At 45.3% G+C, this 16,509-nt stretch overlaps 1 protein-coding gene across 1 annotated transcript in view; it reads right to left on the reverse strand.

The window, feature by feature from the left end:
* The window catches only part of LOC106562390 (transcription initiation factor TFIID subunit 4), a 96,427-nt gene that overhangs the window by 20,507 nt on the left and 59,411 nt on the right, over positions 1-16,509 (reverse strand). Inside the window, exon 13 of the mRNA XM_045689292.1 lies at positions 12,371-12,493. Coding sequence (XP_045545248.1) covers positions 12,371-12,493 — 123 coding nt within the window. The remainder of the gene's footprint in view (positions 1-12,370; positions 12,494-16,509) is intronic.

Below are 16,509 nucleotides of genomic sequence, written 5' to 3' on the forward strand. Positions count from 1 at the left end.
TATATTTACTGAGATCAACGTTACATTTAATGATTTGGGCAATTAACTGTGGACCCCTTCTCTAATATCAGAGGACACTGAGGGGACAGGGAGGGAGGCACCGGGGCCACCGACCTAAATGAAAAGCAGCTGACAAATAATTGTCGTCCCCAGAGTTCTGGAACATAAGAGACTGAGCAGACTTTGTGTTTAGAAATAAATATATCATACACGCACGTCTCAAACACCAGTGTGGTGAAATGAAAGTCATTTGCATGGCTTGATAGAACTGCGGGGGTATTCTAGTGTGAAGTGTGTAGACCGTTCTGTTTTTGCTGGAGATATCGCTTGTTTAATGTCCAGGAATATCTAGGGAAAAAGAAGGAAGAAACAACACTGGAACCTAACAAGGACGTCCAGTTCTGAGCATGGTATTATTATTAGTGCAGTCTGTTTTTATTTCCATCCATTCCATTTAAATTGATCAAATGGGAGAGCAGTGGAAAAGCGAGAAAAAAAAAAAATTAAGCTGGAGCCGAAAAGTGTGACTTGGATTTAATATTTTATAATTGCCAAGGGACATTCCAAGATCAATGAATTTTTGCCCGGGACGCACATCAGAAAGAGATGTACTTCAGTATTTTTAGGGAACATTGGTCTATTTAATTCCAGTGTCTGATGCATGTGAAATATGCCTTTCATGGCCTCCTTCTGTTCCCCCAGGCGCTGCTGCGGGCAGACATTACCACTTTTAATGGGCCGCCATGAGAAGAGGCAAGTCAGCCAATAACCCATCCTCACTAACGGAGCCACTCGCTGCCTTGTTTATTCTCGTGCACCATTTTCTATTTTCTAGAGGGCTAATTTTAGCCACACTGTTTTTATCATAAAAAATAACAATATGAGAGGAATAAATTGCATCACAACAAATGTATAGAAATGTACAATACATAACCATGTAAAAGGTTCTTTATAGTCTGGTTGTTAAAGGGCATGTCAGCCATTTGAATGAAGCACTGATTGATATGAGATAAAGGAATGGTGGCTGGCTCTATATTAGAGGGGTGATGCAGAGTAATTGCCGGAACAAGGCAAGTTCTCTTACAGTGGAAGGCTAGAGAGTGAAAGGGGGGTGGATGGGGTCTACTGTTCACTGTGTGTAGAGTATGTAGTACTGAGAAGGTGCTGAAAGGATTGTTTATGATTGAAGTATGTTTATGTTTGAGATGTGAAGCAAGGTATGGAAAAAATATACCCAAGACTACTCCCACAACAAATTATTCCAATAGAGAGGGAATTATCTACATACCACACCAGCAACAATCTATTTACTCATTGGTTCTTCTTTGAGTTCTTCTGCATTGCAAACAGTAACATATATCATGAATTTGATAGTGGAGAACCAGCTGACAGATTTTCCAGTAATACTTCCACATGCATGCTGTCTTAGTATGTACCAGACAGGTGCTTTGACTAGCCTGGCATCTCAATGCATAAATTCAATTAGAGTCTTCCTGAAGCGCCTCCATCTGCAAACAATATGGTGCCCTTCTTTTTAATCAAACCTTCCCCGGCAAGCGACCAAAGGCCCTTCAAATTAAAAGTAATATCCAGGAATGCTCTTTCTAACTCATGCTGCGGACACGAGGCACTGAGATCAACCAAAACGAAAGAAAAATTAAAAATCCTAATAAGCAAACTAAGCCTGTCTGTATGTGGAATGTTAATTCTGAAAAAAGCATCTACTTGTGTCTCTAGTCTGCTTAGAGAAAGAGCACATGTAAGTAATGCTGCACTATAAGTACACTATATAACGATGGAACATTCATTATACAGTCACCTCGTCTTATCTAGAAAGTTGAGGCCAGATCTGCTGTTTTTCTTCAGTTAGAGCGGTATACATTAACCTCCACAAGGAAACATACTAAATCAGATCCTGATGTGGAAAACTTGAATCTCTATGTTTATGTTGGCATTCCTGCCATCTAGTTATTCTGCCTACTGCTATACATTTCAACAACAAAATGTTCCCTCTGCCCCATGACAGCTTTTAATGAAAGATCATTTGCAGCATTTTCACTTGTTTCTTTCCCCAAGGCTCCAACCTTTAGAGCTGACAATGTAGCTGACAAAAGTAATCCAGTCAAAAGAAAAACTAACTTTAATAAATAGTAACAAGAAATCCAACCGCTTTCCCGGTGATGTCACAATGCTACGCTGCACAAACCAATCACGGCTAATTCTAACATCAGAGAGAGAGAGAAAACACACTATAAATAACTCCACTAAGTGACACAAAGACACACACAGGAGTTCCTGGAGCGAGTCAGAGCAGCGAGGAGGGAGCATACTCTCTGACGGATCTCTCAGGGGTCCTGCCACTGCAGTTACACAGGCTGCCTAGGCCGCTTCATATCGACAACTTCATTAGCAGCCCTCCCAAACCCTCAATTCATACAACCACGTTATGTTATCACTGACTGAGACTGAGAGGCGCAATTTAGACTGGAGACCCAGAGCTCTTAGCTAGCTCCTCTGGGACTGGGGAAAGAAACAGAGAGACTGTGGTAGAAGCCAGAAACTAGAAACTGACGGCTATTATAGAGGTATTCTATCTATTCTTTCTCTGTAAGTGGACTGGAGGCGTGGGATGGGGAGAGGGGGTTTGGAGGACAGCAGTGGGATGTGGAAAGGGGGTTTGGAGGACAGCAATGGGATGGGGAGAGGGGGTTTGGAGGAAAGCAGTGGGATGGGGAAAGGGGGTTTGGAGGACAGCAGTGGGATGGGGAGAGGGGGTTTGGAGGACGGCAGTGGGATGGGGAGAGGAGGTTTGGAGGACGGCAGTGGGATGGGGAGAGGGGGTTTGGATGGGGCCCTGGATGTTGGGATGTCCCTATGTCCCTGGCCAGCAGGCAGCGTCTGTGGGCTGAAGAACCAGGCGTTATCGGCCCTGTCTCCATGGCACCAGTAGCACAAGAAAAACTGCAGCAAATTTCATTCTTCAGAAATTTAATTATATCAAGATTAACAAGGGAGGTAATTAATTTCTTTAAGATGGGTATCTTTTAATTGCCTGGGGCTCAACTTTGTTGTCAAAACTGTATATTTAACCATTATTTCAGGGCAAAGTTTTAAAGGCAGAGAAAAGCGGAGGATCACTGATTTCACCATGAATATGGAAATATAGGAGTTTCTTATCTAAACGATTATTTTACAGTATTAGCACAAATACACCCATTTATGTACATATATAGATGTAAAAATGTATTTATTAATGCCACAAAGAAGTCGACTAAGAATATTGTGAATTCCATAAAAATCTGTTGGAGTTTCACTCTAATTAAAATAATGAGGTGTGGTAAGTTTGTATATTTTTACAGCTTGGACAGACTGCTCCATTCCACTGGCTTGTTACAGGCATGGCCATCTAGTGTACTAAGCTAATGGGCTGTGTAGAATGGACAGAACAGCTAGTCTGTGTCTGAAAATGGCACCTTATTCCCTATACAGTGGGGAGAACAAGTATTTGATACACTGCCGATTTTGCAGGTTTTTCTACTTACAAAGCATGTAGAGGTCTGTAATTTTTATCATAGGTACACTTCAACTGTGAGAGACGGAATCTAAAACAAAAATCCAGAAAATCACATTGTATGATTTTTAAGTAATTCATTTGCATTTTATTGCATGACATAAGTATTTGATCACCTACCAACCAGTAAGAATTCCGGCTCTCACAGACCTGTTAGTTTTTCTTTAAGAAGCCCTCCTGTTCTCCACTCATCACCTGTATTAACTGCACCTGTTTGAACTCGTTACCTGTATAAAAGACACCTGTCCACACACTCAATCAAACAGACTCCAACCTCTCCACAATGGCCAAGATCAGAGAGCTGTGTAAGGACATCAGGGATAAAATTGTAGACCTGCACAAGACTGGGATGGGCTACAGAACAATAGGCAAGCAGCTTGGTGAGAAGGCAACAACTGTTGGCGCAATTATTAGAACATGGAAGAAGTTCAAGATGACGGTCAATCACCCTCGGTCTGGGGCTCCATGCAAGATCTCACCTCGTGGGGCATCAATGATCATGAGGAAGGTGAGGGATCAGCCCAGAACTACACGGCAGGACCTGGTCAATGACCTGAAGAGAGCTGGGACCACAGTCTCAAAGAAAACCATTAGTAACACACTACGCCGTCATGGATTAAAATCCTGCAGTGCACGCAAGGTCCCCTGCTCAAGCCAGAGCATGTCCAGGCCCGTCTGAAGTTTGCCAATGACCATCTGGATGATCCAGAGGAGGAATGGGAGATGGTCATGTGGTCTGATGAGACAAAAATAGAGCTTTTTGGTCTAAACTCCACTCGCCGTGTTTGGAGGAAGAAGAAGGATGAGTACGAACACCATCCCAACCGTGAAGCATGGAGGTGGAAACATCATAATTTGGGGATGCTTTTCTGCAAAGGGGACAGGACGACTGCACCGTATTGAGGGGAGGATGGATGGGGCCATGTATCACGAGATCTTGGCCAACAACCTCCTTCCCTCAGTAAGAGCATTAAAGATGGGTCGTTGCTGGGTCTTCCAGCATGACAACGACCCGAAACACACAGCCAGGGCAAATAAGGAGTGGCTCCGTAATAAGCATCTCAAGGTCCTGGAGTGGCCTAGCCAGTCTCCAGACCTGAACCCAATAGAAAATCTTTGGAGGGAGCTGAAAGTCCGTATTGCCCAGCGACAGCCCCGAAACCTGAAGGATCTGGAGAAGGTCTGTATGGAGGAGTGGGCAAAAATCCCTGCTGCAGTGTGTGCAAACCTGGTCAAGAACTACAGGAAACGTATGATCTCTGTAATTGCAAACAAAGGTTTCTGTCCAAATATTAAGTTAAGCTTTTCTGATGTATCAAATACTTATGACATGCAATAAAATGCAAATTAATTACTTAAAAATCATACAATGTGATTTTCTGGATTTTTGTTTTAGATTCCGTCTCTCACAGTTGAAGTGTACCTATGATAAAAATTACAAACCTCTACATGCTTTGTAAGTAGGAAAACCTGCAAAATCGGCAGTGTATCAAATACTTGTTCTCCCCACTGTATAGTGCACTACTTTTGGCCAGGGTCTGCATAGGGCTCTGGTCAAAAGTAGTGCACTATATGGGGAATATGTTGCCATTTTGGACACACACCTGGTCTCCATGTCATAGATCCAAGGTTCTAACACTGGCCCATTGTCTGGTTCTGGACCTTTCTCCAGGCCAGGATCTCACACTGCCCAGCAGATTGTCTGAGAAACGAAGCCAACTGCTCTACAACACAAACACAAACACGACTACAGTCAAGGGAATGTGGTTAGGTAACAGAGCTGTTGTTGTCTGAGGAGACAGAGTACGCTGCTGTCTGTTTGAAACCCTACAACAGAACAATGTGTGATCAAACCATTTGTCATGATAAGTTTTCCGATATGTAAATGTTTCTGACTGAACAATTTCCTCAGTGTACAAGATCATTCAATTCAACGATGTGATGCGATGATGACTGTTCTAAGTATTTTACAAGCACAGAGCCAGTGGGAGGCGTGTTACTCTGGAAGGGTTGAAAAGCTTCCCTGATGTCTCTCTCTCTCTCTGCAAGTCTGGACAGGGACCGTTCATCAGTCTGCCGGACAACTGAGACAACTCACCTAATAGCCTTGCTGCTACTATGTCCAGAGTCCTCTCAGCTAGCAAATACATTCAGCATGGACACTGCAATGTCTATGATAGGGCCATCAGAGAATCCAGCTAATAAGGTGGGAATCTGGTGCAACTGTCCATTTAATTTCACAGTGCTTCTTTAACCCTTTAGGCAAAATCTTCACCGGCATTCCTCTCACCTCACAAGCCATTATCATCCTCTGAGCTTGAAGGCATTAGGCAGTAGCCTCTCATGACTACATGGTAACTGTGGTCTAATTTCTTGGAAACCTGTAGCCTCTATTACTCAGTGATTATGAGGTGGTTAGTTGTGGGGTGTGCTTGTCGAAGCTGGTGGGCAGCCAGGGCTGAGTGTGGACTGGAGGGGGTCAGGGAATTCAGGGCCGAGTGTGGACTGGAGGGGGCCAGGGCTTTCAGGGCTGAGTGTGGACTGGAGGGGGTCAGGGCTTTCAGGGCTGAGTGTGGACTGGAGGGGGCCAGGGCTTTCAGGGCTGAGTGCGGACTGGAGGGGGTCAGGGCTTTCAGGGCTGAGTGTAGACTGGAGGGGGCCAGGGATTTCAGGGCTGAGTGCGGACTGGAGGGGGCCAGGGATTTCAGGGCTGAGTGTGGACTGGAGGGGGTCAGGGAATTCAGGGCCGAGTGTGGACTGGAGGGGGCCAGGGCTTTCAGGGCTGAGTGTGGACTGGAGGGGGTCAGGGCTTTCAGGGCTGAGTGTGGACTGGAGGGGGCCAGGGCTTTCAGGGCTGAGTGCGGACTGGAGGGGGTCAGGGCTTTCAGGGCTGAGTGTAGACTGGAGGGGGCCAGGGATTTCAGGGCTGAGTGCGGACTGGAGGGGGCCAGGGCTTTCAGGGCTGAGTGTGGACTGGAGGGGGCCAGGGATTTCAGGGCTGAGTGTGGACTGGAGGGGGCCAGGGCTTTCAGGGCTGAGTGTGGTGTGGAGGGGGGCAGAACTTTCAGGAGCTGCAGGAGGACAGGAGCCCCCAGCCACACACTGTCACCTATTACAACAGCCACCTGGCCTCCAGACTGGCCATGTACAGAAGGACATAACTACCTTGGAGTTTCACAGTCAAACAGGCTACCAAGTCTATACATGTGTAAGGGGTTGAGTAATCACTATGGAATGTTTATTTCATCCTGTAAGCATTGTTTTGTGAAGTGCATTAATCAGCACAATAGGAATGTTGTTCTTATCATGGAAAACCTGATTGAATATGATCCAAGGTTGGTAATAGTCAATGACCCATAGTGTAATTAATGATACTTAATGTCATGTCTACAGATACACATGTCTACAATATACTCGCCGCACACACACACACACACACACAGACACACACACACACACACACACACACACACACACACACACACAGAGTGTCATATCTTTAACACCATGATTCATCACTATTTAACTCTTTCTGATCTTGGAATCTGTTAGTTCTATTTCCATTCATGTGGGAATTAAAAACATTGATTTTAAACCGTGTTGACAGTTTTATAAAAAACCTAACCAGCATGCATGATGATGGCCATCTCATCAATTCATATGTTCTGCATTCCATACATATTCAAAGAGCATGACACAAATACATTGGAGAAAATTGAAACATTTAAATATGAAAGATAATAAAATATGGTATTCAATTCGAACTGTATTCAGTTGCCTGATGTTTGTCTCACAATAACAGAGCTAATCTTATTAAGAGGACAAAAGTATAAAACAAATATTTTCCAAGTGACAAAGATCCCAAACAGATGTTAACTGTAGCTGCATTTCTATTCAAGGACTTTAACCAGCAGTCAGCCTACGATCAGTAGTCTATAGTACTATAGCATTGCACTGTGATGCCAGGGATGCTGGCTGGCAAAGTGCAGTATGTTACAGCTCTAAGAACATGGCATCTGGCCAAGTACAGCAGCTCCTGTAACACTTCTTAAAGACTCAACTTCATCTCCTCTCTTTGTCCCCGCTCTGGAAAAAGAAATAGAACTGCCTAAAGACAAAAAGTGAAAGGAGCATTACGATCTTACTGACATTACGCAGCCAATAACAGCCTCTTGGTGCCCCCTCTAATCAGGACTATGTATGTTCCATGTTAAAGCTGTAGAGATAACCCACAGGAGTCCTCCTGCATGGCTCATTATATCATCACATTACATATGTAAATGTGGGCTCCATTCCAGAACCTCTTCAAAATTCCATATGTTACTCATGCTGCATTCCTTTCTGTTGAGGGATTCAAATGACAGCCAATTGGAGGTCAAGGCCAATGAATACATTGACTGCACCAATCAAATATCATTAAAACCCTCCATATGGTAACAGCAAAGGGAAAAACACTCTGATGCAATACAGTAGTTACTCCCCTGAGCAACATTTTAAGGACGGTTAATAGAGGAGCGCGCCTATAGCCTCTTCCACTGTGCTCTCAGTGAAATCCCACTGGACGGATGGAATGGGCAGGGGAAAGGAGAGGAGGAGAGGAGGAGGGAGGGAGTGGTGGATGTCCCCTCTCTCTAACCAAGCAGCTGGCCTGCATGCCTTAACCAAACAGCCAGACTGCCTGCCCAGTCCCAGTCCCCTCCTCCCCCCAGAACAATTTTCTCCTCTCTGCCTCTTTCCTGTTTGTCTGGCTGAAGACCTGGCCGTTTACTCCCAGGCAGCGTGTTGGGAGGGAAGGAGAAGGAAGAGGAGGAGAAGAGAGCGAAAAGGAAGGGAAGAGAGTACGGGGGGAGGATAGAAGGAAGGGGGGGTGGGGGGGAGAAACTGCACTCTCTAAGTTGGGATTGATTTACTTCATTAACCGAGATTACAAGTTTAACTTACAAACCAGAGGTCAAAATTTCTCATTAACAAGGGGACCGTGGAGAACCCGAGGGCTTGGAGACCAGTCTTATTACTGACTACACATTTCAATCTGTCTTTGATGTTCCATGTCTGCCTTTCTCCCCCTCTTCTCCTCTCCTATTTTTTGGCAGAGAGGTTGATTTTAATTGTAGCTATAGAACAGAGCATAGTTTGCCTGTAAGCCAGCCTCCACATCTGTAGTGAGTGCAGCTTTAGTGATATTGGGTGCAGTCCATAGCTCAGGGCTAATTTTAATGGTTCCCCCTTTCATTGGAGGCTCAGATTGTTTTCCACGTGATTCCTGTTAATTTAGCTGTAGGAAAGGGCATCAGTTTTCCTTGTGCTTTTCCCCTCTCTCTTCCTATGCCTCTTGCTCTATTGCCTCACTCCATTTTTCTGATCTACACCCTGAAAGTAAGAAGGTGAAATGAATTCAAATGGAAAAATAGACTGCTTGCTATTAAATCTCTTCTTGCCTTACCTTTTCCACCCAGCACTGCCTGGGAGAGACAGATAGGAGGATGACAGTGTGGTTATACAGTACTGTACAAGTCCAGGCAATTTAGCTGCCATTGTTGTTGTACGTCAACAAACAAGGCTGTTCCTTTGATGTGATAAATGGCCCAACTGTCTAGATGATGATAACTGTGTGCTCGTAAACCTGTCAAGGATATTTCAGAGCTCAGAGCATGTTTTACACTACAATATGTTCCATCATAGTAGAGGCACTGGGATCTTTACATTTAAAAGCTAAAGCGTGTCCTGATATTGGCCAATATTACAGTTCTGAAATTTCATCCTACATTGACACTCTCCCCAACAATACTAAACGTTGTAGTCTTGTTTTTAAAGGGATAAAACCACAACATGGGCAGTTCACGCCCAAACAACTAGCGATGAATTACTACTGCTCTGAAACTATTCTGTTTGTGAAAGGAAGGAGACTAGTGATGCAACATAGTAACAAAGTGATGGTGACAGTGGAATAATGTAATGAAAATGGGAATAATCCAGTGTTTGTCTGGGTGACTGGACAGTGACCCTGCTCAGTCTGCCAGGCTGGGATGCATGGCTAACCCATTAGCTGTAAATGTCCCATAGTTACTGGAGGCTAGCCATGTCAGGGCTGATACTGTAGGCTGATGTTTGAGAAGGTGTAAAGGTAAAGAGCCTCTATTCACCTCCACCAGTCCTTCTCCACCAGTCCTTCTTCATTCGACATCCTCCTTCCTCTAGTCCTCTTTCATCCTTCTCTAGCCCTCCAGTTGGCTTAGTAGAGCACTTCAAAATCCATCCTTCTCAGCGCAGGGGTTGTTGAGGGGTTGTAGGGGGATAGTGCTACCGGTGTCTGTGCTATGACCCACAGTCAGGGCCACATTAGGCCCTCGTCTCTCTGCCCCTGTGAACAGGCCCTGCCATTGGCTCCCTGTAACTAATCCGCCCTGCGGAGCCCTGTAAGTCCCCCTTTGTTCCCTCCTGCAGACCAGATCAGGCTGGAGACAGACACTCCAGTCTTGACTGGCTATCAGTTTCAGACTTTTTGGCAGTCTAGTCGAGTCAACCAGGCTCTAGCACAGCAGAGCTCTGGCCAAGCCACCATCAAAAGGAGGTAGGAAAAAAAACATGTACCGAAATTGTGTCACCTGAATTCTGTCACGGACGGAACACGGCGGAAGGGTCGTCGGAAGGGGTAGAGACGGGGGGATTGTTAGTTTCAACAGGAACTCTCTCTACTATAACAGAACGGAGCAACAGAGAACAGGATCTCAAGAAGGTCATTATCCTCCCTCTCCTAATTTGAGCTCTGGCGCAGCACTGAAGGGCTGCCTTTGTCTGTCTGGGATTAATGCGGAAAGCTCAGGATGCGATGTCAGAGGGAAGTAATCAGCCAGCCAGGCAGGCAGCGTGGGCCCTACTCCTTCATAATGCTGCCTGCCTCTGCTGCCTGCTCCTGGCCAGGGCCCCCGGCTCATTTCTGTGGAGATGAAATCTATGACAAGCCCCTCAGTGAAGCTGAGAGCAGGCAACAGTCCAGTAACACCCACAGGGCCTGCAGGCATCCTGTGACCCCCTTAGAAAAGTCACATTCACTTTGCTCTGGAGAAGGGAAAGAGAACGCCGCCGGCCCTTCCAGCCCATGTGAAATGAAGAAATGGGAGGAGGTGAAAATGAAGTGAAAATAAGTTAAGATTCCTCCCTCTTTCTCCTCCCCCTCTCGCAATCGCTCAGAAGAGGGGTGGAGGGGGGGGGAGGGAGGGGGAGGATGGGGGTATGACTTCACTTAATTATAGCCCCCTAATTAAACGGGGACATTAGAAACAGCTCTGGATATTCATGTTTATGTTGTGTGACTGTTTATGTTAGATATATAAACCGGATTGTTGTAGATTCTTTCCGCAGAAAGCAGAGGGTCGGGGGCTCGCTAACCGATCAGGGTAAAACATAGTGAAAGAGGTTGGCACTGCAGTCAAGGACCAGAAGTAATGCTTTTATTGAGTTATTTCTGCCTTTTTATACTGGGTGCATTACTGTGCTCTTTCTGCAGCAGATTGCAACTAAGCGAATGATGTGAAGATACAACCCAATAAGCAGGTTATTAAAATGACCAATTGACATTCAGAAATTGTATTCATCATAATCACAGCAGTAATCAGAGAATATCGTGGGGAGGTTGAATAGTTCAACATTTCTTTCTCTGAGAATGTAAAATATTTCTGGTTACAGAATAACTGTGTTTATGACAATGTATAACCCCGTATTGGAGAGACGTGATAATCGGGCTGTTCTTTAACTCTTTTCAACAGGAGACTATTACTTTATAATAACATAATTCATCTTAATTAACAACAGACAGTCAGAAGGGAATAAGTCAACATGCTCTGGTCCTGTCGATATGGATGTTGGTTCATGTATCACAGATAAATTCCCATCATCTTCCCTGTATTAGCTTACTGAGGTCTCCAATGTGGTGTATTAGATACATGCCCCAAACCGGGATAATGTATAACAGGTTATTTCTGTTAAGGAGGTCTGGTATTAAGAATACAACAATAATACCCCAATAACAACAACTCCAATCCTTGGATAATTGATAAACAAACTAACAAACCACCATAACTGCTCCCAAACCCCTCTCTTCATAGAAATAGAATCCCTAGAACATTGACTTGAATGGGGACCCCATTCTAGGGATTGTATTTCTCTGCCTCGCACCATGGTATTGGCTCATGTCTCTAATCTAAAGGGAGACTTCAGAAGGACTCATCTTCATCCACTTTATAGATGAATAAGCATGAGGACAACGTAGTGGTTGAGAGGACGGCCTGCACACTGTGTACCAGGCCCACCATAGAACTCTTCCTAAATAATATGAGGACAACACAGAGCCAATCAGAGTACAGGGATAAAGGAGGGTTTTAGTACCTCACATTCATTCCCTCCAACATCTGGTTCTTGACTAATGAATACCAATACTGCAGAGCATGTGGCCATGCAATTCATCAATGTTCAGTAGAAACAGAAGAGAAACAGTCCATGGGGCGCGCAAACCTGTTGTGTGTGAACATACCATTCTGGGCATCTAATATGTACACCTTAGTACCCCTACTGGGGTTGGTGAGTAATTACAATTGACATGCATCTCAACAGTGTGGTCCTAAAACTTGTCTTTAGGACAACTGGGCATATAAAAAAAATGTGAACAACGTTTGTTATATTTGTTAGTTTTGTTTCAGACGTGATTGTGTAGATATATATTTTGTCCTGCTACAGCAGGTTAAAGAAAACAACAGAAGCTAACTAGCAGTTGGAGACTTTATAGGGCGGCTCCGGTCTTACCTCGGTCCCTGACGGCGTGGCCCCTGGCGCGTCCATCTTTCGTTTCTTCCGAGGTCCGATGGCAGCTAGCGCGGTCAGGTTTGCGTCTCGTTGCCTCACCAGGGCCATCTCCTGTTGCTGCATCTGAGGGAGACAAAGCAACAGACACACGCTAGCTTAGCATTACTAGCTCAGCATGACCTTCAGTTACATGGGTCAACGATTCAGAGACATTGGTGAGGTGTGGGAATGTGCGAAGAAAACCTAGTTAGTAGTTATCGTACTGTACTTGTTGTTTAGATCTAATGGTCTATCATAACCAACTGTAACTATTTGACCAACTTTCAGCTGGTAGTAAAGGCATGACCAAAATCATTTGTCAGGGAAAATTTATTTCTGCCCCAACTGCCAAAGCAGACTAAGGTGTTACATATCATAAATGGATGAACACAATGGACATCATCAGTAGCAGAGGCATGTCTGTGCGCACAGAACAGGTCTTTAGCTGAGAAATTACATTTTAATGTCCATCCCTCCAGTAAACTGCCCATCTCTCTCCCTCTCTCCAAAAACCCAGAGAGAGACAAAATGGCAGCATGTTGTCAGGGATTAGCAGCGTTCATATCTGTGAGTCTGAGTGGTGAGCGGTGCAGCATGGTCACATGCCTCATAGTGATTTTTCAGTTTGTGATGTGTAAAGGGGAAGCAGTGGTGAGGCGCTGCCTGAGGTAATGTCATGTCTGACCTGGGGGCTGAGAGGGAGAAGGGCTGAGGGGAGGGAGGGGAGCGGTGTCTGACCTGGGGGCTGAGAGGGAGAAGGGCTGAGGGGAGGGAGGGGAGCGGTGTCTGACCTGGGGGCTGAGAGGGAGAAGGGCTGAGGGGAGGGAGGGGAGCGTTGCTGGGAGCTGGCCTTTCTGCTACATGGGGCTGGGGCAGGGTGGACGTGAGAGCCTGGGGTCATGGCAGCACAGAGGGCATCAGCTCCTCTCCCCCACACCCATGTGCGTCTCCTATCAACTCCAGTCACAGCCACAGCACGGAGGGGAGAAACGCCTGCCCAGTGGGGGAGAGGCCTGGGTCGAAGTGAACAGAGACAATCAATGTGTTCTTTCATGTCTTTCATGTTCTTTTATGTTATCTAAGATCGTGTGCATGTGTACAGTATGTGCGTGTTCGTGTACATGCATGCGTGTTGTCTGATCAGGGGAAATGTCATGTTGCTTTCAGATGGTGCTCTGTTTCAGCTGTTATGGGCAGCCAAGCTATATGGTGAAGGGGCTTTTTGTATCTTTGTATGCAATACCTTTGAAATGTTAGAATCCTTCTTGATCTAATGTGATTTGTTGATTCAATTTAAGTATTTAAACTGTGCGTGTGCACGTGTGTATGTGCATGTTGTCTGATCAGGGGAAATGTTGCTTTCAGATGGTGCTCTATAAAAGGTTGCATTGGTTTACAAAAACCTGATCCAAAATGTGCATGCAGTTGTCTCTGATTTTGAAAAGCCCCAGGCAAAGCATGCCCTTTAGGCTGTTGCCACTTCACATTTAGCAAGGCAAAACCGTTGAAAAATTCAAAGCACACTGACAACATAAACTAGGAGAAACTAGGAGAAAAAAACTGCAATAATAACCAGACAGAAATCCACCCAAACTTTACTGCTGCTACTGTGCATTTTCCATCACATTAAAGTATTGTAGCCGTTTTACAGGGCTGTGTGCTGTAAGCAACACGGGGTCCTGAGGAGAGGAGCAGTTCCATCACAGCTCCCAAAAACCCATAAACACGTAACGAAATGACAGGTTCAGGAAGTGATTCCAGGGAGTGTTTGGGTGTGAATTAAGGCAGAACTATGCAAATGAGGAAATCCAGTGGAAAGGAAGGAAGCAGCTGGATAATACTAGCTAGCTTCTATGGCTAGAGATTTCCATTAGACAGCTTGGGTGCAGATATCAGATGGAACTCTGGTATCAATGTTAACCCTGTCAAGCTTGGTCACATACAGAAAGCTCTGAAGGCTTGACCTCAAAGGATTCTGCTGCCTCCATGGAGAGAGAGAGGGTCTGCCTATGTGTGTGTGTGTGTGCGTGTGTGTGTGTGTGTGTTAGGGGTCTGGGTCCTGCTATCTCTCTGATGGCACCAGGATGCCGGGATGCATCTCTACCCTGCCTGGCAGTTGGCACCAGGCATGGGCTCACACAGCCTGCAGCGTTCTACCCTGCCTGTTCTGCCATTCAGATTTATGACTGTATGATAAATGCAGACCTCATTTCACCATCTGCAACCCTCCCTCAACCCCAACCCTCCCTCCTCCAGTCTGCATTTCCCCTCACTGGAGACTGAGGCCATAATGATGCTGGGAGAAGAGACTGATTCCAATCTGATCTGAGGCCTGCTGCCATAGTGCTTCTATAACTCTACATAAGGTGACTTCAAACCTGGGCTGCATATGAAATGACAAACTATTTCCAATACAGCGCAGTGCACTACTTTTGATCAGAGCACTATGAGTCCAGGTCAAAACTAAAGTATAGATGGATTTGACCTTACTGGCACCATATTCCCTATATAGTGCACTACGTTTTCCCTGTATAATGCCCTCCATTTAACCAGGTCAAACGTAGTGCAGTTTATATGCCTAGGTTGCCCTTTTGGACGCACCCCTGGGCTGGGCCTGTGTACGGTGTATTATTGACTAGTCTAACCTATGGATGAGAAGCCTCAACTAGATTACCACCAAGGTCACTGAAATACAGTCTACAGCTCAAAACAATAGAATAAAATAACAAATAACCAACAAACATATATTTGCCAGGTTCGATCAATGTCTGCGCTTAAGTATTTGGTTCTCCCTAAGTCTCTTAAAAACCAGTTCCTGCAGTCTGCCCACATGCCCTTTGGATCCAGGGAAGGAGACTTGTAAACTCAAATTATTTACAAAGGTCAGGAGAAGTAGAACATTGGTTAGATGTGATGCAAAAATCCCCAGATAGAATCTCCAATCAATGTGTTTGCCCAGTAGTCAGGCTACACTTCCTATAGCTAGAGGTCTGGTTTCAATACACAAACAGCAATGTTAACACCTTTAACATCATAACAAGATGACTGGAAAAAGTATTCAGTAGATGGATTGAGTGAAGTAAAGAAACAGTCAATATCAGAAGAGTGGATTTGTTTGTCTTTTATAGGCCTATTCTGTCCCATTTGTTGGCTGAGGTTTTCCCATGCTTATTTACTTGGTTGTTCCTTTTTCTGAATTATTTACAGTAGTAACAAACTCAGTCAGGGCTATGCCCTAAATGCTTCACAAAAAATTCAGCCCTTCAAGCATCAAACCCACATAAAAACCTATGCACAGTTCTTTGTCTCCGCACAAGGAAAGAACACGATGTCCATGTTCTCTACATGATGCAAAAATGTCTGAAACAGGGAAAGTCAGACAGCTAGAGAGAGATCGTTCTTCAGACAGACAGCAATCAGATAAACCCCACATACACAGAAGAGTCAGTTCCATAAGCCACAATGTCCAACCTGACGTTTTCTATCTGTGCAGTTCACTTGGTAACAAAGGCTTCTACCCCCTGGCCTGGGGGACTAGCTGCTCGCCTCGCGGCCCCCCAGACGCTTACAGACAGATGTCCTTGGTGGAGCAGAACGCAGAGCAGAGAGGAGGCAGGGCAGGCAGGCAGGGCTAACATCACAGACGGCTGTGGGGCTGTGGAGGAGAGGAGCAAGGGGCTCTCTGCCCTCTAAAAGGGCCCAGGATAAAGGCAGGGCAGGGGGCCTATGCTGATCTCTATCCCCAGCCCAGACCTGGTCTGAGGGCCAAGGGGGCACAGCAGGGAAACTCTAAGGGCCACAACAACCCATATAATAAGCTATATACTGTCACGTCCTGACCATAGAAAGCTGTTATTTTCTATGGTAAAGTAGGTCAGGGCGTGACAGGGGGGTTTTCTAGTTTAGTTTTTCTATGTTGTCATGTTCTAGTTTTGTATTTCTATGTTGGGTTTTGTTTGGTATGATCTCCAATTAGAGGCAGCTGGTCATCGTTGTTTCTAATTGGAGATCATACTTAAGTAGGGTTTTTTCCCACCTGGGTTTGTGGGAGATTGTTTTTGAGTTTGTGTATGTTTCACCTCTGCTTCACGGTTTGTTGT

The sequence above is a fragment of the Salmo salar genome, chromosome ssa11 (assembly GCF_905237065.1).
Source record: "Salmo salar chromosome ssa11, Ssal_v3.1, whole genome shotgun sequence".
Classification (NCBI taxonomy): domain Eukaryota; kingdom Metazoa; phylum Chordata; class Actinopteri; order Salmoniformes; family Salmonidae; genus Salmo; species Salmo salar.